The sequence below is a fragment of the Rutilus rutilus genome (genome assembly GCF_951802725.1).
Source record: "Rutilus rutilus genome assembly, chromosome: 4".
Lineage (NCBI taxonomy): Eukaryota > Metazoa > Chordata > Actinopteri > Cypriniformes > Leuciscidae > Rutilus > Rutilus rutilus.
In genome coordinates this window covers 12957553-12980676 of record NC_140212.1, presented here as the reverse complement: position 1 = coordinate 12980676, position 23124 = coordinate 12957553, and the positions used below count along the sequence as shown (strand labels likewise).

Genomic DNA, 23124 nt, shown 5'->3' with positions numbered 1-23124 from the left:
AGCCCAGCTTGCATGAGCTTCTTTGTTTACGGATGTGACGTCAAAGTACATTAAACGCTTTGCAGTCAAAGCGAACTACTGTACAAATGATCAAAACATGAAGCCATAGTAATGTATTGTCGACGAATGCACGCGGCAGTTTATCCGAACGCTTTGTTTCAGTTCTGATTCTGTCGGCAACGTTATACGCGAGTTCTATCTTTCGTTTGATCCCTCCCACCGAGGATTACGATTTGTTATTATTCAAAAGACTCAACATCACTATGATGATGTTATTATTCAAAAGACTAAATCACTTCCTGAACCTGATTCTCAGATTTCAGAAATCATCACCAGTATTAAATTATCATGCCAAGTTCCTTTGAGGTTTTTATTAATGCTTTATGCTTAAAAAAACGTATTTACATGAGCGTTGAGAGCAAGCTGTACTCATACAGAACCATGGTAACAAAACAAACAGACATTAACCCCTCAGTGACTGGAGAAAATATGGTAGTTTATTTGAAAATATTAAAATATTATACAGTGTTTCAATACACAAGGCTAGGAAGTTACTACCCATTGAAAAAAAAAAAACACACAAAAAGTAGCTTTGTAGATGAAAGTGCTTTAATATTACTATTTAAACAGACTAAAGGCAGTAAAATCTTAAAAAGATCAGTAAAAAAAATAAATTAAACAAAAGTGTGTAAATTCGACAGACATTACTATTATTAAAACACATAATAATCTAATAAGTATTAAATTAAGACAAAACACATATACAAACACCAAATCCATGATATTAGCACCGTTTTTAATCTTTCCAAAGAAAACAGGTGAAAAGCCTTTTCTTTGCAATTCATTTCTGGATCCCATTAATTACGAGCAGAATTCACAGCCTTTACTGTCCTGTTGTTTATGAAGTCTGTTTTCCTGTAACCAGCCTGCCATAGATTGAAAAACAGATGACAAGAGTAAATATGATGTGAAAGCCAAAATCTGAAACACTAACATGTGAATTCATTTTTGAGGCCTCAGCAAACATCCAAGGGGGCATCAAGACTTGAAAAAATTTGATTAAAGACAAATAAACCTATTTCTTGTTTCAGGGTTTCTGCTGGGTTTGGTCAGTCAAATTTAAGACTTTTTAAGACCTTTTTATGACCATTATGATTGAAATTTATGACCTACACGAATTACGAAAAATTCATTAAAATTCCTTTCAAAAGTTTTTTTTTTTATTATTGACTTTCATTGAAAGTAACAAGATGTATTATTTAAATGCCTAAAGACAGCTCCAATGCCTTCTTACCCAGTGTGCAATATGCTTGATACTGATTATTTGCAACGGGCTTGAGCCAACTACTAAACACACCATCTTTGAGCCATGGCTCGTTAAATGTACACTTTCCCATTGTGATAGACCGGGAGATTTCAGTTAGGGCTGGGCAATATGGCCAAAGGCAATTATCACGATAATTGTTTTATATTAGTCAATATCGATAATTATCACGATAAATGTCAAATCTTTATTTCTTTCAAGTTTAAAGGCAGACTGTTGCTTCTAAGTGAAAGTTGTAGAAACCAGAGCGTTAATTGTGGTTTTAAACTAACTTTACTCTTTATTGCCAGAAAATATAATGACAAACACTTGCTAAAACAGGTGAACATTTCACAAATCTGAGGTCTAGGACATTCAAACATTTGTCATTTGTCCTTAACAAAATAAATCTCTTTATTGGGAAAATAATTACTAGGTCAAGTCTTGAAACAGGTTTGTGTTGCCTAACTTTGATGGCACGTATCTTCAGGAAATGTATGAAAAACAGTAGCCTAAATACATTATTAAATACTGTAAATATTCCATTAGTCCTTTAATACATTATCAGCACTAATAATATAATAAAATTCAATATGTATATCCCACATGGTGCAGTTAATATTACTAGGCTAATGTTACAGTAAATCCATGATAAATGATGGGAGATTGTAGACGGAAAAGCCTTCTGACTATATCGTTGTGCAGTGTTTCTCCTGTTTGTCAGCGCTGCTTCATCTGCCTTTAAACTGGTTTAAATCACTGAGACAGTGTGTTCTTCGCTGAATTCAGGCACTTCTCACTGGATCTTGTGACCGAGACCGATCGGAGTAAACGCGTCAGTTCTACTGAGCTCGCGCTGCGCTGCCGTTTGGACTTGGAGCCGAGCGGGTAAATGGTCCGTGTGGCGCGCGGTTCAAATGAGCGTTCCGCTTTTGCCGCATTTAACATTATGCCGCCAGCGCATTTTCAGGGGGAAAAGGCAATGGTAAAACCAACGAATGAACGAGCATATCAATTTAAGACGTGGCTAAATGAAATTTATGACCTTGTATGGAAAATCCGGACGTTTTTATGACTTTTTATGGCCTAAAATTCTTATTATTAAATTTAAGACGTTTTATGACTTTTTATGACTCCGCGGAAACCCTGTTGTTTTAATTCACCTCCCCACACACTTTAAAGAACCAGGGTTCCCACAGTTGTGGAACATACTGAATAAAGTAGCCTAATGTTTTGTTAAAGTGTGTGATTTAAAGTCGGCATGAAACGGTAGTTGCAGTAGTTGGCTTCGCGAACAATTGATTGCATTAATTTCTTCATTGTAAACACTGTCAATATTTTGAGTAGCTGCCCTAAACTGATCTTTGACTGTTATACTGTAGTTTGTTTATGTATTTGCCCCAAAATATTTGAGAATAACACTTTATTACTTCATGGACACTACGGGATGCAAACATGTAGTAATCTCACCTTCTTGAAACTGCTATGCAGCTCTGAATGTCTCCACAGGGTATGAAGTAAAATACAGGCCGCTTGGCCCGCCCGTGTGGGTCCAAACCTACATTTAGTTGAAAATTAAATGTATGAATTAATCAAGTCATATAACTGAACATACATGACTTTTATTACATATCTGAAATTGAAACCGTACCCGTTGTCTTTGGTGCTGATGCTGATGATCTTGGGTAACGCTCCTTGGTTTATGATGGCAGTGGTGTTCAATACAGACGCATTGCTCAGGTTGATGAGGACGTGACATATCGTCACGGTCACCTCTATTGGCTGCTCTACGCTTCGGTCAGTGTTTGGGAGGATGGCAACCAGCTCCGGCAGCACCTGTTTAACTGTAGAGATGTTCATTAGCTTTTTTTCCCCCTGAAAAAACTGCCATGTGCCGTTTGCGTATATTGGTATATAATGGCAGCTCACCAATATCAGCATGCAGTTCTCGGTAGCGAGAGATGTTTTTTAGCAGTGACACAGATATTCTGATCTCTTCCTTCTCTCCTTCTTGAAGCATCTTCTTCACCTGAGATAGGCCACCCTCCTTGTGCACGACGAAATGTGCGATGGCCTGGGACATCTAATGGCGATACAAAGACAATACGATTTAAAAAAAATCTGTTATCATTTACTCACCCTCATGTCGTTCCAAACCCATAAGACTTATGTTCATCTTTGGAACACAAATGAAGATATTTTTAATGAAATCTTAGAGATTTCTGTCCCTTCATTGAAAGTTTATTCACCAAAAACTCTCATGCTTCAAAAAGCTCTTAAAACAATTGAATCCAAGTCTTCTGGAGAGACACGATTGCTTTATATGATAAACAGATTTAATTTAGGCTTTTATTCACATACAAACATTGATCAGTAAACGTACAACAGCGAAGCACTAAATTTGGTAAAAGAAGGCTTGATGCATGAGAAACAATGAGGTTCATCCTCGTATGTTACGAAGCACGTTTAAGCTTCCAGATTTTTTTGTCTTCTGAAATTCCGTGGAAAGATTTCTATTTAAAGCACATTTTTACAAGCATTGAGACCAATCAAAATCAGATCTGTTGAGCGCGTAAATGCTATGGCCTATCTATCAGTCAGAATCTGCTCAACACAGCTGAAAATGCACAAGGTATTGTTTTGTTCAACGCCTACATGCTCACGAATCCTTTCATCATAACCAACAAAGTGTAAACACGATGTAAATAAGAGATTCCTTGTACAATTAAGACCTTTTTATTATTACGGGAGTTTTCGCACGAGTGCAGAATTCAGTGAGCTTGCGTTTTGGAGATTGACAGCCTTAGTGATTATAAAGGGAGGTTTAGTACCCACTCATAATCTGAATACAAGTTTAGTTTTTCATGCTGCTAAGTACACTGCAAAGTTTCTGGATTGACAACCGTATTTAAAAGTGCGATTGAATTGGAAACTGCGTTGATTGACAGTGATAACCAATGGACGAGACAAAACAGGACATTTTTTAAAGTAATTAATTGAACAGTTTTTGCTCTGGTACCGAAATAATTGGTAACGAGAACCACCAAAATTTGACTGGTATTGGCACGGACTACTGAAATTTTTGTACCGTGACACAAAAATCTCTCAGATTTCATTAAAAAGATCTTCATTTGTGTTTAGGCGAGGAAGGAAAGTCTTTAAGGGTTTGGAATGACATGAGAGTGAGTAATTGATGAAAGGTTTTCATTTTTGGGTGAACTAACCCTTTAATCTAAGCCTGAATGTAATTGTAGTCAATGCTGATTATAGTTATTTTAATGAAGCAAATTTCCAGATCATACCTCTCCAGAACAAGCTGTGAGGTTCTGCAGCGCTCCAATGGACGCCTGTTTTGTGTGTTGGTTTGTGCTGACGGCAATGAGAGAGAGATACATGCGGACTGTGATGGCGCTCCAGAGCCACTCCACACCATTAGGGCTGCCTTTCTCCTCGAGTAGAGGATAGTCTGTATCTGCTTCCTGAGCCACAACATATGATGCCACATATGAGGTCAATTTGTTTTTCTACACCACTACCTTTACATTAGGAATGGGTATTTTGGTCAGTCTTACACTCAATATACAAAATATCATCAGCTATATTATTAAATCAGCCAAGTTTGAATTTGAAATGCTTTTTTTAACCATTTTTATCTAGGGTTGTAATACTAACCTCCTCAGAGTTTTTGGGACTGTTGAGAATGAAACAGCCGGGGTTGCTAGTTTCTGAATTGTGATGCTGTCTGGGCTGTTGTATCAGTGGGGAATCCACACGAGGCACCTCACATTCAAACTGATAAGAAAGGTTGTGCAGGATGGACACACAGTTTTCTGTGGCCTGGAAAAGAAGAATTAATCATTAAGTTGGAATAATCATTCGGGATCACATTAGATAATATAACATTACATAAACATTTTGGGAACAAATATAACATTGACGTAAATGTGGACACATTTGTGTCACAATGCGAGTGTTCAGAATGAGCTAAGTTTCAATAATCCTTTTTTTCCCGTTTGTGTGTTCTGAAAGCTATAAAAAGTTTTATTGTACAGGTACATGGAGCTCTTTTATCTTAAAAGATCAAGGAAAATTGGATTCCTTGTGATATGGCCCCTTTAATAATTAGACATAAAAATGAAAGACTCAATGTTGCTGTTGCTAAAGATGGGGATTTAATGTAAGTACCGTATCATCAGGTTTATAGTCTGCAATGGTGCCACGGATATAGTAGATGAGGCACTCAATGAGACCCTCACAGTCCCGCATGGCTTTACGTCCATCTGGACCGGCTGAGCTCAAATTTCTATATATATATAAAAAAAGATTTATTTGTTATTTAAAAACACCTTTCATGGAAAAATGCAATGATCTGAATAAATAAGAATATCTACACTACAGTTTAAAGGTTAGGGATGGACTTATTTTCTAGTTTTTGAAAGAAGTCTCTTCTGCTCACCAAGGCTGCATTTATTTGATCTAAAATACAGTAAAAACAGTAATATTGTGAAATATTATTACTATTTAAAATAACTTGTCTATTTAAATATATTTTCAAATGTAAATTATTTCTGTGATGACAAAGCTGAAATTTCAGCATCATTATTCTAGTCTTCAGTCACATTATCCTTTATTCTAATATACTGATTTTAAGCATAAGAAACATTTTTTATTATCAATGTTGAAAACAGTTTCATTTGAAACAAATCTTTTGTAACATTACAAATTTCTTGACTGTCACTTTTGATCAATTTAATGCATCCTTGCTGAATAAAAGTATTAATTGTTTTACTTACTGACCCCACACCTTTGAATGGCAGTGCCAAACACACTTAAAATTGGTTCGTAATAACGCACAGCACAACTTGAGCGGTACTAGCACTACTAAGAACAGCCTGGCTTGTCAAAATGAATCATTTTCAACCTTTTGCATCTTGTATTTCTTCAGTTGGTAATACCTCAGGCAGCCAGTAGCATTGTAGAAAATTTCAGGGTCAGCGAGGAGCTCCAACTTGGGGTCTTCCCCTTCAGAAATGCCTGAGCAGGGCACCAGCACACTGTCTGTGAGAGGTTTGACCGCTTCTCTAGCGAGCTGCTCTTTCAGAAGGTCATGAGAAGACAGATTCCACAGCAGCCCTGGAGAGAGAATAACATCGGCAAGATTAATGGAAGGGTAGAGGTCACGCTTTCAAGATCTGGATGTTTTCATAGTTGGAGACATGGCTGGAGTTTTAGCAGGATCAGTTAAAGTGAAGTCAAGTTTGGCTGCATAATGAAATATACAGTATATGGAGCAAATTTAAAGTACTTGGAATGGCTCCCTTACCAGTGAGCTGCTGTCGGGTCTCGATGTCTCGGTTCTTCTTGAGCAGTCTCAGGATCACTGGAAGCCCCTCACAGTCTTTGATTTCCATTTTGTTTTCATTGTTTTCATAAACAATATTTCGGAGCGCGTTGACGGCAGCCCGCTGGAGCTCCTCGCTCTCATTCTGCATGAGCGTCAGCAGCTTTGGGATGCCTTGAAGAAAATGTACCTGAGCAGATAGAACATGATAAAATAAGAAAACTCAAAATTTAAATGGGTCATATTTTACTCTTTTGCAGCCTAAGTCTACTTATGTTAGTCAAGGTTCATGCACCAAAACATTGGTAATTAATTCATTTCTCTGACACTTAATTAAACAGCCTGTTTTTGCTACTTTACCTTTAAAACTTTTACTACTTTTTAACATTTTGGAGTTTTTTTTTTAAAGATTAAAAAAAAAAAAAAAATCTGTGAAGTCTCTTATGCTCACTAAGACTGTAATAATGTGAAATATTATTACAATAAAAAAATTTAATACATTAAAAAATTTCTTTATTCCCGTGATGCTGAATTTTCAGCATGATTACTTCAGTCTTCAGTGTCACATGATGCTTCAGAAATCATTCTAATACGCTGATTTGCTCCTCAAGAAACATTTCTAACCATTATCAATGTTAAAAACAGTTGTGCTGCTTAATATTTTTGTGGACACCTTGATATTTTTCTCGTTTGTGAAATTATAAATGCATCCTTGCTGAAAATATTTTTTACTGACTCCAAAATTTTGAATGGTAGTGTATGAAATTGACCTTTCATGCTTGGTTAACCTCTGCATACCGGTGCAGTTCACACTTTCATCAGGACAGACGAAGTTGCTGAGTTACTGTTGATATGTAAACATGGGCGGTTGTGCGTGTATGTATGTGCTAACAGTTGTAATGTCGCAACCCCTACAATTCAGAATAAATTGCAGCTTAGTTTTCGTAAATGTTATGGGTGGACAGGAAAGGTAGCTCTGTGATTATTAACATTATAGTTCATCTACATACAGTAGTACATGAAACTTTCCTAAGCTGGTTTCCTAAACTGTAATTAATGCACAAAACAAATTATTTTATTTTTTTGGGATGCACAATATATTTGTACCATATTGGCCAATTTTAGAGATTTTAATATCTCGTAATTGACTGATATTGGATATTGAATTGTGCATGCTCATTTCCCCTATTTTGTACATTTATATTACCTCTATTATCATATAATGCTCACTTAAAGTTTTTTTTATCATATAATGCTTTTTTCTTTTAATGATTTTTTGGCTATTGTTGGATTCAAAGCAAATTTAGGGAGCTCCCTAAATGATTCAACAGTGTTAACTCATGAATTGCCCAGCTTGTATCTTAAACCACTAGACTACACCATCGCTTTTAATGAGAACCTGCCTTTCAATGTTTGTCGTAATGTTTGAAAGTCTATAAAGGTGAAGTACTATGGAATATAAACAGCAGAAAAATGACTCTACAAAACAATGAAACACTGTTGTCATATTAATTACTTACTGTCTGACAGCATTGTAAACCACACTAAAAACTTTCCTCTCACTTTCTTCCACACCCCTTTTCCTCTTAATTAAAGTCCCACCTCACAATGTAAAACTATGACTCATTGTTTAATTTTGTCAGAAGTGTTTGTTATCACTGCAACCGTTGAGGCTAGACATTAAGGACTGTGCGAGATACAGTATATCATCTTTTGGGTGGATCATAACAGCATGTGCTATTTTAGAGTCAAGTATCACTTACCTTTTTCTTGGCATCAGGACTGTTAAAGCATTGGTTTTGTATGAAGTTTGCCGCGGTGATTTGTGTTTCCATATTATCTTGTTCCAGGAGATTTACAGCCTCATTTAGTGTCATCTCTGTTCCAAGGTCACCTTTTCTGATTTTCCTTTAACACACAAGACAGAAATACAGTGTTCATTCCATCTAAAATAGTCTAAAATAGAAAATCTAAAATAGTATATACATATACATATATATATCTATCTATCTATCTATATATATATATATATACATACATACATACATACATATTTTTATTTACACAATTACTAATAAGAAACTACATTAATATTTCTGTGATATTGAAACAACAAAAATCTAAAATAAATCTCAATACTCAAAAACAATGTAAAAACAAAATAACTAAGATTAAGTAGCTAAAATGTTTAAACTACTAGCTTACTTTGCTGACATTGTCACTGAATGTTGCTTGACCTCCACCTTTTCTGTCCTCACTAAACTTCCCGACCGCTCCTCCATGCTGATCTCTGAGCCAGATTGGGAGGGTCGTCTTCCTGCAACAAACTCCAGGCTCGGCTTCCGCACGCGGCTCTGCCAGGACACGTTCTCTGATTGTTCGTGAGCACCGAAACCCCCCTCTCTCGGCTTGCAGAGGGTCCTCTGAAGGGTGTGTTTCTCTAACTCCATCCTGTTCCTCTCTGCAGGAGCATTGTGTGGGGTGCTGGGTAAAAGCATTTCATCTGTATCATCTATGTGATTGTTCTCATTCACAGAGATATTGGTGGGCTGAGTGACAGCCGACAGGCCGGTAACGTACAACCTCGGGTTTCGCAGAACCTCAGAGCGGGCGTAACGTAGAGGGTGATTGTTCATATGGGAATGGTTGGCTGTAGGGGACGAGGGGAGAGTGAGAGAATTGGTCCCCCAGCATAATCCCGCTCTTTTGGTGGTGTAACGAAAGCTTCCATAGCCTCTGTGAAATCGAGGCGGCTCTGCACTTGACCACTGAGATCGGTCAACCATCCGCAACGACCTTGTAGATTCATGATTGGCGGAGATACGCTGCAAAGTATAGTGTGTGTTATTATCTCAAGTGAATTTAGTGATATTAAAGGAATAGTTCACCCAAAAGGCATTGACAATTGTGGACACAAACCTATCATACAGCTTTAGATGATGTAGAATATTTACATTTAGTCATTTAGCAGACGCCTTTATCCAAAGCGACTTACAAATGAGGTAAGTGCACAATATAAATAGTGCACAAGTTGTATGAACTACTTTTATTTTTGCTTTTCACCTCCCTTTTTTGGAGCTTGACAGCCCTAGTCACCATTCCCTTTCAGTGCATGGGACTAAATGATGACAGAATTTTCATTTTTGGGCGAACTATTGTTTAAAGAACACATGTATCCCACTGGAAAATAGTTTTTACCTTTACGTGTAGATTTCCTAAAGATGAACTACTTGAAATATGACAGCTGGACAGACTGTCTGAGAGAGATGAATCTGCAACGCCCAAAACACACACAATCGAATTACAATACAATACAATACAATACAATACAATACAATATAATGGAAAACATATTCCTCATGCTCACTTCCAAATCCTAGTAAATAGGTTTGAATGAGTGAGTTCTGACAAACTATGGTATGGTTCACATTTCTCTACTACCAAAAAGTTAACAAATGTGTTTATTTAGACATTATATTGTATTATATTACAGTTATTTTATTAAATATTATTATATTATATATCTGATAGCTATATTTGGACCTTAAATATTCTTCCAAGTACCTTGAAGTACTATGTAAATATTACAGTATAAAACAATATATTATCCTTCAGTGCCATGGTATACATCAAAAGTACAATAAAAAAAAAAGAAATAAAGAATAAATTTTCTTTTGCATGTTATTTTAAACACACACAAAAAAATGAAAGTACAGAGTTGAGAACAAAGGACCAGTGAAAGCTGACCATTAACATATGACTGACATCTTTTTTTCTTGAGAAATATATAAATGTACACACCTGTATTCCTATTCCAAGCCAAAACACTGATTATCTCTAAATAGTTTGTTTTATTTAATGCGGTTTCATTCTACATACCTGGCAGTTTTGGTTTCTTTCTTTTCCGAGAGAGAGTGAGCTGCACTTGTTGTTGTAGTCTGTTCAGCCGGTGAGTGTCCGCGAGTTTGTCCGCCTGCGGTAAAGCTAAAGAAGAGTCTTCCGAGTGAAAAGCGCCCTGAACGGGCAACACTGACCGCATAAAGTCTGCCTCCACCGCCATTGCAGATGGAGATGGTATTAAGCGTCAGGTGTTTGAGTCTCTGTTGGGCGTGTAACAGCGCTGTGCTCGGTCTTTGTGTACAGGGTGTGGTATAAACATGCGTCACCTCACACAGATCGTGTTTCTGAATATTTAGAGGTTGAACACCTGTGTTCGTGGAGGTGGGTGGAGGTTTCCACTGCGGGCATCCACTGGTCACTGGACTCAGCTAAAGCTGGGGAATAGTTGGCAGTGAAGTGTGTGGACTCAGCGTTATTCATTGATTGTAGTGCTGTACAAACCTTTAGACACCCTGTCTGTCATATGAGACGGCCCCTCCCACAACAGAGACGTCACACTTGAAAGTTTGTATAGGTAAAATACTCTACCATGGTAACCATTTCTGTCAGAATGTCAGAATGCGACAGGGATTGTAACGTTAGAGTGTTTAATATCAATAGACACTTCTTTAGCTCTACCAGGGTAAGCGCCCACTAGGAGGCCTTAAAAGGACTTAGGCCTAAATGATTTATTGAAAGGGATAGGTCACCCAAAAATGTTCTTTTCATCATTTAACGTTACTCATTTACTGGGAAAGTCATGTTGATTCATTGGCTTAAAAAAGAGATCTCTGAAGAACCACTTAAAACTTTTTACTTTTTGTAATTAATTTGAATGATAATGTTAATTTATGACACCCCTAATTTCTGTACATACAGTCTGAATTTACTGTCTGTGTGTGTGTGATTTTTATTTATTTATTTATTGTGTCTACTTCATTTTAAATTGTTTGTTGGTTTTTCACCTGTGTTCTAACTTCTGGAAACACCGCACCGATGGACTTCACAGCTTGTTTTGTTTTATTTTATTTATCATAATATTAATTTGTTTTAGCAAATTTACTCTTTACTTTACTCATAAATGCAGAGGCAGTAGCAACACATCAGTTTAACCAACAGAGGGCGTTATTGTAATATGCTGGGCATAATGCTGTAATTTATCAGTGGATGATAGAACATATATCATCTCATGATAATTTTACATAGCATAATATTTAATACATAGCAGATTTTTGTTGAATGAGCATAGATATATAAAAAAAATTGTATATCACTGAAGTAATGCATACTAAAAAAAATAGTAACAGCTATATTATTATTGTTTAACTGATTTAGTTTTCTATCATTTATCATTTAAGATAGGTATTTAAATATGATAACATTTGACTTGGATATGTACAAAATTTGTGCTGTCAAGCGATAAAAAAAAAAAAAAGTAGTAAATTGCACAGTTTTGTGTAATTAATCGTGAACATTAAAAGGATCAGGATTAATAGGTCGACCTCTAATGGAAGGGGTGCGGGATGACCAGGCTAGAAGAGAGACCTTTAGGAATGTTAGATGGAGCTGCTTTTAGTGTGAAAAAATAGTCTACTTACAATGTTGATTCATACCGAGTTCTGCTTTTTGCCGATTTTATTGCCACCTGTTCCACACAACAAAATGGACTTGAAATGGACAGTGTGAGATCAAACAATTTGCTAGCTAAATGTTAAAAGTCAAATTACAAATCCTCCCTGACCGAGCTTTTGGCCGATTTCATGTCCTGTGTGATGGAGTACATTTTTGCTAATGGTAATTCATGACACATCATTCTAGGAACAAGAAAGTTCTCCTAATTAAGTCCTCATTAATGGAAACCCATATTTAGGTAAAAATGCTGTAGAATATTTGATGCACAGAGCTCTAGATTTGATTCATTTACCATTGGGGCTTCTCTCTCATATACTGGTGCTGTAGTTTGGGCCTGCACTTACTGAGCCTGACCTTTTCATGTCAGAACTCTCCTACTCTTTTCATCCTGACTATTACTGATGGACTGATGGTGCACAAAAAACAGAAATCAGGGTTATTGTCTATATGCATTACACTTAAAAATAGATTTGACTTCAGACTTCTTCCTATGCCACAATACGCAAATATAAGGCAGTAGATAAAAAATAAGTTAGCATCTTCAAAATGTGAATATATCTTCAAAGTCATTTAGCTGATCTTAGGCCCAGTATACCTTAAAGGGATACTCCACTTTTTTCGGAAATATGCTCATTTTACATCTCCCCCAGAGTTAAACAGATGAGTTTTACCGTTTTAGAATCCATTCAGCCGAACTCCGGGTCTGACGGTACCACTTTTAGCATAGCTTAGCACAGATCATTGATTCTGATTAGTCCAGTAGCATTTCTTTCAAAATGACCAAAGAGTTTCAATATTTTTCCTATTTAAAACTTGACTCTTCTGTAGTTAAACCGTGTACTAAGATCGACGGAAAATGAAAAGTTGCGATTTTCTAAGCCTATATGGCTAGGAACTACTCTCATTCCAGCGTAATAATCAAGGAACTGTGTGGCTGTACCATGGGTGCAGCAGGCGTAATGATATGACGCAGCGCCTGAAAATAGTCCCCAGCTCGGTAACTTCTTCCAACGTGACCGGGACTAAGTTTGTCTAACCTATTAGACCTATTTTCAGGCGCTGCGTCATATCACTACGCCTGCTGCACTCATGGTACAGCCGCACAGTTCCTTGATTATTACGCTGGAATGAGAGTAGTTCCTAGTCATATAGGCTTAGAAAATCGCAACTTTTCATTTTCCGTCGATCTTAGTACACGGTTTAACTACAGAAGAGTCAAGTTTTAAATAGGAAAAATATTGAAACTCTTTGGTCATTTTGAAAGAAATGCTACTGGACTAATCAGAATCAATGATCTGTGCTAAGCTATGCTAAAAGTGGTACCGTCAGACCCGGAGTTCGGCTGAATGGATTCTAAAACGGTAAAACTCATCTGTTTAACTCTGGGGGAGATGTAAAATGAGCATATTTCCGAAAAAAGTGGAGTATCCCTTTAACATTTGTGGAAACGGATTTTTATTAAAATTGGCAGATTGGTGCCATCTGGCTGTAATACCATTTGCAGATAGGCTATTATATGTTTATTATTCTGTATTTTTGAGTCACTTACAGTAGTGGCCAAAAGTGATGTTCAATGCTCCACCCTTTATTCAAATGTTATTAAAAATCTGTCAAAGGTTTTGTAATTATATTGCATAGACAATTTTTTTTTATTTGTGATAATCCAATGAAACATGCCAAATTGTGCGGACATCATTTTTGGCCGAGCTGTCATACAAAGAAATTATGAACACATGCAAAATCAAGAGAGAACAGTAAAATAAAACCTGTAAGTAATGTAGTTTGCCTGTTTTGGCAAAATTGTCAGATGAAGAGGCTATACCTACACGTTTAGTGTTTTGTTCTTCCCTCATTTAAAAACAAAACAAAAACAACTATATATATATAGCCTATATATATATTAGAAACAAATGTCCCATTTGGATATCACTTTTGGCCACTAGGCTACTGTACATTCCACTGGATGAACGAGGCCCACTAGGTGGACTCAGTAGGCTACACTTCGTAAATAAATAATAAAATAAACATTAAAATGCTAAGTTATAAAGGCCTACGCAACATTTCATCCTTTGGCGAGAAATCAGAAACTTTACATAAACTGTTACCACCTCTCACTCAAAAATGTTCAGCTTTATTCAACTTAATATGCAACATTTAAAACAGTAAGTTATGTTGTTATAATATATCGCTCAGAAATATGCATAGCCTACGATCAGTGCTGTCAATCGATTAAAAAACAAAAACAAACAATCCATTTTTTCTGTATCCCAATTAATTGCGAGTAATCGCACCTAACAGTAAACCTTGAAATATTTTTATATTGTAGGCTAATGCATTATATCATATTGAATCTCCAAATTAATGTAGAAACAACATAAAGACTGTAGCCTATATATACAGCCTATATTTTTTTATGGCATCTTTTTATTAGGCGTATACTATAACAAACACTTTGACACTGTTGTATTTATTTATCTAGCCTATCTATACATTGGTCCAAAATAAATCAGGAATGTATTAAAACACTACATGTGCAAATACTAATATTTTTATTAGATAATCTGATGTATAATACAATAAAAATATATTGATATATGAAAAATATATATTGATTTATATTTGCTGGTAAATCATAACATTTTAAAGATAATGCGTACATCACTGCACGCGCTCTCTCTCTCAGACAAATACTTGTAGTCAAACATTTGAAAGGATTGGATTGGCTGAGTGTGATCAGCTGAAGCGGTGCGTCAGTGCGCGAGCAGTGCGAGTGCGCTCATGAAAGCAGCTACAACTCGCAGACACGGCAGCAAACGCTCTTCAAACCAAACTAGATAGTCATAGACGGCTTTCCGAAGCTTACTGCACGAAAACATAGCGATAAGTATTTATTACAACCTCACTTTGGTTCAGTTCATTTGCCCGGGGACGCTGGATATGGAGCTGGTTGGGTCTCTATAACAAAGCGGATCAGCTCGAGCCGAGATGAGCGCGACTATGAGCGGCTCTGGGTCAGCGCCCTGTCGCTTCGCACATTACTTCATCATATGCGGAATAGACAACGAAACTGGTCTAGAGCCCGATGCTTTGGCAGGTAAGATTGAGTTATTGTGTTTTATACATATAGCGTGATGGTAAACACACCAGAGTCAGCAGGTATAATGAACACGAGCTGACGTGCACTGATTTCTTATGAGCCCTGCTTGAATCACATTATAGCATCCTCCTGATATTAGGACTTTATGAATGTATACATTTAATGTATTAATAAGCTTGGCTGGGAATAGCAGATTAGACACGTGACCCTAAGAAATGATATAACTGAGACATGATTTTTGAGACGTGCTACAAAATTTAGTATAGGTATCAGTGAATTGTTTTGGATTCATCTGTTCAGCATGCTCCATGGTCTTCACCTATATTTGGGTTCAATTTTCTCATAAAATTAGTTTAATTGCACACCACTCAAGTCACCATATACCAAGATAAAAATATCTGCCACATTTTTCTTATAAAAACGATCAAACTGTAGCATTAATTCCAATTTATTGAGACCACAAGATGGTTTCATATTGAATTGATATGATTAATGGAGTCTTGAGAAAATAACCATATTTTTGCACATCACACATTTATTAGCCTAAATGTAGTAGCCATTTTGTTTTCCTGATATTGTTGGTGACTATAAATAAAAATACCTAAAATCCCAAACATTGTCTTTACGGTTCGAGTGATGAAGTTGACTCGTGATGGTTGTCCGAGAAAATATGAGCACAGCTACTTACAAATATGAATTTAACATAGCCTGTGGATCTATATCTTTATATATTGACATGTAAATGATGGATCTTAGATAAATCAATGTAATATCCAATTACCTAAATTAAGTGAAATCAATTACAATGTTCCCAATCACCAAATGTTATCTGAAACCAGCTGCATACGTGGAGTGTTAGAGGAAGGATCAGATCTATTCAATGTTTAATGTTTAAGCCTTAAAGCATCCAATAAAAACAGTCATCATCCTCATGTATTGATTCTCTGAATATTTTTTGACATGATGTCTCATGGTCTGATAACTGATTATATGTGTTGTTTTTGGCTTATTTGCCTTATTATGCATCTTGTTGGATACTGAAGATATCGCAAAATATCGCAGTCTGTCCAGTGTACAAAGGTTCTGTCCAATGAACTTGCATTGAGCAACCGATGCTGACCAGCTCACGTGGCTTTCACTACTGATCATTTTGATTTCATTCACTCATACAGTGAATGGTATCAAAAAGAGACGAGTCTCAAATGACTTGATCTGTGTGGCTGGCTTGTATCTGATATTATGTAGCTTGTGCTGTGGTGCTTTTAGCACTGCGAGGTTTGTTTGTGTGTGTACTAATTGTCTCATATGCAATATGCACATTTCTTGTAAGTTCATTTTAAAGCACAAAAGCTATTGCCAAGAGCACAAGTGTAATTGTCAGAGCAAACCGGGCTTCTAAAAGCAACAACTTGTAATCCCAGTAGCCAGCCTGTCTACTCTAACCCTGTTTTTCTCCAATCTTTGTCTGGCCTTGTTTTAACAGATGTGATGATGACTGCTCTACCTTTTTAAGGCCTGACGCAGTTTAACAGACTGCTGGTGAACTGTGTGAAGGGCTAAGCTGCATGTGCGTGATGCTCTCGTGGATTAGATGTGTTTTCTTTTAACCGAGAGCGGACAGAGCAGGCCGTGTGGGAGCACAGCAAACTGATGAACCTGCTTAGAGCTTCTATTTTAGCTCTATACTTGTACAAATCTATAAATTAAGACTGTGCAATTATCCTGGGAAATGCAAGTTAAAACTCTATCCACAGAAAATAAGTAATTATTAATAAATTCAATTTGTTAAAGTCAGTTTTCAAAAAGAAAAATTTGGAATTTAGAAAATTAAAATTGTAGCTGATAGAATAAACCGTAAAATATTTTCATGTTATAGTTGATAATTGATTATTGGTCTTCATTACATTTCTATACTATTTTGTGTAAATAAAAAATGACACTAAAAACTAAAATATATATTTTTTAAATGCTACAATTAAACAAACAGTTAATTATCTAATGTACAGTATGCAAATATAGATATTCCAAAATGTAATGCTTTAAATGACGGCATAGGTACATTTAAAAAGAGGAGGAAAGTATGCGCAATTAAAGATCCAAAATCAACCATTACCAATAATAATAATTAAAAAAAATGGTGGAACTTAGTTATTTTAGTTTACTATTATATCTATTAACATTTTGAATTAGCTTTTATTTTTATATTTTTAAATTTAAGTTATTTTGTTAGGTGCTTTGTTAAGTGCCATCTGAAATTTTCTCATTTTTATTTTAGCTTTATTTTTATTTAAGTTTTGGTTTGAGTAATTTTAGTGCACTTAAACTTAAACGAAAATTGCCTTGGGAACTAACTGTTTTAGTTTTTTATCTAATGCTTATATTTGATTATATTTCAGTTTTATTTCAATTGACAAAAATGTATTATTTTATAATTGGAATAGTTTTAATTTCAGTTAACAATAACAACACTGAATGGAGAACTTTCTAGAGACTTGGGACGTGGCAATGCCTCGGACATCAACCTCAGCCCCTTATCATAGCAGCGCTACAATCTAAAAATCTGGTTTGTAATGTTTGTACAGAGAGAAAAGCCTTTTCCCCTTTAAACAGATCTGCCTGTCCACTGTGAGGTTGGTCTGGTTCCCCAGATAAAGTTCATCATGATCAAACAGTTTGAACTTGATTAATTTTGTCCAGTGTCATGAGGGCTTGGATTTTATCAGCTCCCCGGGTTGCTCAGATAAGCCTCGCACTGTGAGATGCTTCATTTGAGAGATCCATGTACAGCATAACCTTTGTTGAAGATTATCCTACTGTTCTTGTTTGATCAATATCGAGTGTTTTGAAAAGCCCCCCCTCGCCCCACCCTATTGCACCTGTATTCTCTGGTGGCCTAGTTTCTGAAGGTTAGCTTTGGTTGCACCTCCTGTGAGAAGATGAGAACGCTCATTTGTAATTTAAACCACTTGAAGATGGAAAGAGTGAGAGATGGTTTTCCTGATATATTTTTGGCCCTGCTTCCTCAGTTCTATTGTTCCTAATGCACATTTCCTGCTGGGTACCTCAGCGTGTTTCTGCATGACTTAATGTGCGGCCGTCCAATCCCAGAGGGGCCCTGCACTCATATGACCCCCCCCCCCCTCCCAGGGCTTTTCAGCGTAATCAACACTGCTGGTCGCCCTTTCACTGGTCTGTCCCTGTACAATCTGTTTCTTGTAATGGAGGATTTTTATTTAACTGTTTTTTACTGTGTCACGGTTAATTGAAGTGATCATTCATTACATAAACACACTGTGGCCCCTCGATTTATGTCATTTTGAGTTGTTGTGCCTCCTTTCATTGATGGGCAGAGGCTTGTTGATTGGACTGTTGTCCTTGGCTCAAATTTTTTGAGCTTGTCACCCTTTGCAAGGCCAAAGTATAATAGACCGTTTCCACATTGTAAAATGAAATAAAGCTAATTGTAACTTTTTATCTTGCAAAGTGTAATTTTTATTTGTCACAATCTGACTTTATATCGCACTTTTGTGACTTTCTCACAGTTCAGCTTTCTAGGCTATTTCATAATTGCAACTTTATATCTCACAATGTAATACATTTATATAACGCAAGGCATTTTTATTTCTTGCAATTACAAGATAAAATTTAAAACACAATTACAACTATATATTGCAATGCTACTCTGTTTCTTGTAACTGCTACTTTTATCTTTTATCTCACTTTTATCAGTGAGGTATTATTTCTTATAATTACGACTTTAGGCTATAACTCACAATGTGACTATCACGCAAGACGATCGTTTCTTGTAATTCCAACCATATATTGCACTGCAACTTTGTTTCTTGTAACTGCAACTTTTTACATCGCAAGGCAATTTTATTCCTTATAATTGCGACCTTTTATCATGTAATTTATTTCAACAATGTATCACAATGCAACTTTTTCTTGTAGCCGCAACTTTTTATCTTGCAAGGTAATTTTGTTTCTTGTAATTGCGACTTTTCTTGTAATTGTAACTATATATCACAATGGAACTTAGTTTCTTGTAACTGCAACTTTTTATCTTGGAAGGTAATTTTATTCCTTATAATTGCGACCTTTTATCATGTAATTTATTTCAACAATGTATCACAATGCAACTTTTTCTTGTAGCCGCAACTTTTTATCTTGCAAGGTAATTTTGTTTCTTGTAATTGCGACTTTTCTTGTAATTGTAACTATATATCGCAATGGAACTTAGTTTCTTGTAACTGCAACTTTTTATCTTGGAAGGTAATTTTGACACTAGTAATTGTGACTATCAAGTAATTGCAATATATATCACAGTGCGACTTTATTTTTAATAGTTTTCGGCTTTATCTTGCAATGTGACGGTTTCTCATAATTGCAACCTTTTATCTCACGATGCAGTTTCTAATCTCACAATGTCTTATCGTAAACTTTCTCTAAATTACTTCCATAACAAAGTGATTTTGTGGAAAACAAGCTGCACTACTGGCCATATTTCATGTTTTTCCTCTGTTTGTTAATTCTTCAGACTATTAGTCAGTCTCTTTAGCCCCCTCTTTCAACTATGTGTTAGTAGTTTCTTAGAGGGCCTGTCAAACACTCATATTCTAGGCCTAAGGGTATAGTATATGTCCTCTGAGTAGGATAAAAATAAAGACTATAAATAGGCCTCTTGTGTTCGACTCTACGAGAAGAGGATTGCTACATGTCAGAAAGAAATTGCTTTCCAAGCAGTCCCTTGTTATTTGTTGTGTCGTGATTGTGAACAGTAATAGAGAATGAAAACATGAAACGCAAAATTTGAATCATGCACATGGACACATTGTTATGCTCTGGTGGTCTTGCACTTTCTGTACGATTTCGGTTCCCTACAAAACGTGCCGCACCCACAAGCCTTTATCTCATCTCGTGTCTTACTGATGTGCCTGCCATGCATCAGTAAAATGGTTTTTCCTGCTTTGGCAGAGGAAGAGATTTCGATCTTTGATGTTCTAGTCTGTCTCCATCGTTCACACCTCTACCTATAGGGGATTAGTCTCTTGAATTACCTTCATTTACTGAGGATTTGACACCTTGAACGGTCATTAACTGTGAATCGACCATGTCTGGTCCCCTTCAGGTACCTGTTGATTTAGAGTGGTGCTGTTTGATTCACTGTATCATCTCCATTTAACTTTTATAGTGGTCCCTGAGCAGCTTGTAACAAGTACTTGGGCAAATAAGATGCTGAGGGCTGTATTTTATTCAGCCATTAGTGGTTTGTTGTCTAGGCAGTGATGTGAGTCATGCAAAAACTAAATGCATGTATTCAGAGAAAAGCAAAATTCTTACTTGTACTTCTGACGTCCCCCTGATGCTCTGCAGGGCAAGTTGATTCGGTGTCGTGTCTTGTAAAGAATCTCGAAGGAGGAAAAAAGTACACATCCGAATGAACAGGTGCAGGATCAAAACTAAAGTTACATAAAAATAAATGAGGAAAATCTGCACACTGTGTGCAACGTTTCAAAAAAAAACAACAAAAAAAAAAAAAATCGTCGTCCTGAGGACTTTTTTGTGTAAACAAATAAAAAATAAAACACTAAAAAATTCACCAATATTAAAATTCTGGCAAATTAGAAAAGTCGATAGTTATGTGCATGTTGAACTTAATATCCATTATGCTGATATTAAAATTTGTTTAAATAAAGATCAAACGCCTAAAATCAGTTACTACAAATGAACATGCATCAAAACATAATAATGTACTGGATGAAAAAACGGATATGCATTGTGAGATTTGATAAATATCACATTTAGTAATTTAATTTAATTATTTATTTTGTTGTTATTGTTATAAAGATATTGTAGATCATAGCAAAGTTGTAAAAATTGTCTATAAAAATTAAATATTCAATATTATTGACCAATAGGCTGATAACTGATTGCTATATTGTGCATCTCTATTCTAAAAGGTGCTGGTCTTCCATTTTTACAGCTCTCTCTTTTTGTTGTCCATCACATGAACATTGACTCTGGTGAAACACTGGGCTGTTTTCACTTTATAGTGAGACTTCAAACATACCTGCTGAAGCAGCTTCTAATACTTCAGACCAGACAAGACTAACAAATATTGGGCGTCAAATGGCGCATTGTTGTATTGTGGCTGCATGACGTGTCTCCGCTCATTGTTTCTTAATGACACTGGCCAGCTCGTATTGTGACTAGAGGCAGAGACACAAGGCAGTAGTGAACGGCCATAAAGAGGACTGGTTCCTGGACCATCTGTCTGTGCGCACCAGCATGGACATGGGGACAATGGCTATGCTAATGTCGTAACACCTCCCCGGCTTCCCATTGACTTTTCCCTCCAATCGGCCTGAATTGGGGGGAAAACGGGTCAAACGCCAATGCTGTGTAGCTGAGCCATTCCTCTTCAGTTCCTGTTTCCATGCTTTGTCCAGCCCAGGGTATTTTAACTTAGCATTTCATCATTTTCACTTTTTCAGTGTCTAATGTTTTATCTACAACTTTTAATCCTGCATTCTTTTGAAAACTGAAACAAAGGTACTGCAGATCAAAGTCGTGTTTTTACTCTCCCCAGTACTTTCTAGACTGTTTATGAAGATCAGAGATGGTTGGAGGGGATCTGTAAGCCTGTAAGCATAATCTACTCAGAGACTCAGTACGACTGTAATCTGCCCTCCTCTTAATTTCAAGTGAAGTTCAATGTTGCACAGTACTGTATTGCAAACATGGGATGGGACTCACATTTTCACAGCATGTGCCATAGCTGTAATTATACATGTCATTAGCTTTCTTTATATTTATGTCATTAACTTTTACTATACTTGCACTGTGAATGTGTAAAAATTGAAAGAACTTTTAAATTAGTAAATTTTTAGATGCATTGACCTTTAGTTTTATACCCATAGACCCAACTTTTTTTCTGCTTTTTGTTTTATGTGCTTTCACTTTTGTTGCAACAGTTTAAAGAGGGTTATTTATGTTCCAGCAATACAAATGTTCACAAAGCATAATAAAGAAATGATTTACTAAATATGGCGTAGAATAAACCCTACTGAACCCCCCAACTATGAGCCAGAACCCATCACTCAACATCAGTGCCTGATCTCACTGATGATATTGTGTCTATATGGGAGCAAATCCCTGAAAGCTGTTATGGCACCAAAAGGAGGGATTAATATTTTTTTGCTATGCTTTCGACATATGAAATGTTCAGCAAGACATGAACATCAGTGAGGTCAGGCACTAATGTTGGATAATGGCCTGCTGTCAGTTCAAAAATGTGTTCAATAGGGGTTTAAGTCTAAGCAGGTTTGTGCAGGCCAGTCTTCTACTCCAGATTTGGTAAAATGCCATCAGTGTTGGGAAATCTGTAGGAACGAGTCTGTATTAAGAATAATTTATACCTGTATGATGTTATGCTTCCCACAATGGACCAGCGGTTTGGAAAACGAATGGATCATTCAGCTGCATGCGCCATCTACTGGCGAGACACTGGTCTTCATTCAGCGCGACAATCACAGTGCATTATGGGTATTCTCTAGCCGCTGAGTGTACACTTGTAATCACGGTGCATTATGGGATAGAATGTGTGCACTCGATAACATCCACTATGGTTTCGGACACCATCACAAATGGTTGTTCCCTCAAATAGTGCCCTATTTAAGGGTATAGGGGTCGATTTCGGACACAGCCTGGGTGTGCATCCAGGAACAGGGTTGTGAAACACTGGGTTAAAGTGTCAACATTGTAGTTATAAATGTAACTACAAATATTCGTTTTTTACGCACGTATAATGCATAAACATGCATGTCCACAATGAGTATCAAATTTAATTATAATTTTTTTTTTTATATAACC

The 23124-nt window shown here is 36.4% G+C and overlaps 2 protein-coding genes across 6 annotated transcripts in view; one reads left to right on the top strand and one right to left on the bottom strand.

The window, feature by feature from the left end:
* Positions 1–476: 476 nt before the first annotated feature.
* pkp2 (plakophilin 2) lies at positions 477–11035 on the bottom strand. The gene is made up of 13 exons (XM_084406690.1): positions 10524–11035; positions 9843–9916; positions 8850–9469; positions 8408–8552; positions 6627–6834; positions 6259–6436; positions 5489–5606; positions 4976–5140; positions 4606–4782; positions 3233–3386; positions 2955–3147; positions 2774–2861; positions 477–926 (listed from the first exon to the last, which is right to left on the bottom strand). The coding sequence occupies exons 1-13, from the start codon at positions 10702–10704 to the stop codon at positions 858–860; spliced, it is 2370 nt and encodes a 789-aa protein (XP_084262816.1). The 5' UTR covers positions 10705–11035; the 3' UTR covers positions 477–857.
* A 3849-nt stretch (positions 11036–14884) lies between these two features.
* The window catches only part of dennd5b (DENN/MADD domain containing 5B), a 40036-nt gene continuing 31796 nt past the window's right edge, over positions 14885–23124 (top strand). For 3 of the 5 annotated variants that reach the window (XM_084406320.1, XM_084406318.1, XM_084406317.1), the window contains exon 1: positions 14903–15249. In XM_084406320.1, coding sequence (XP_084262446.1) covers positions 15141–15249 — 109 coding nt within the window. In that variant the 5' untranslated portion in view covers positions 14903–15140. Of the gene's footprint in view, positions 15250–23124 lie in introns of all 5 variants that reach the window. The other 2 variants (XM_084406319.1, XM_084406321.1) reach the window with 2 other exon arrangements.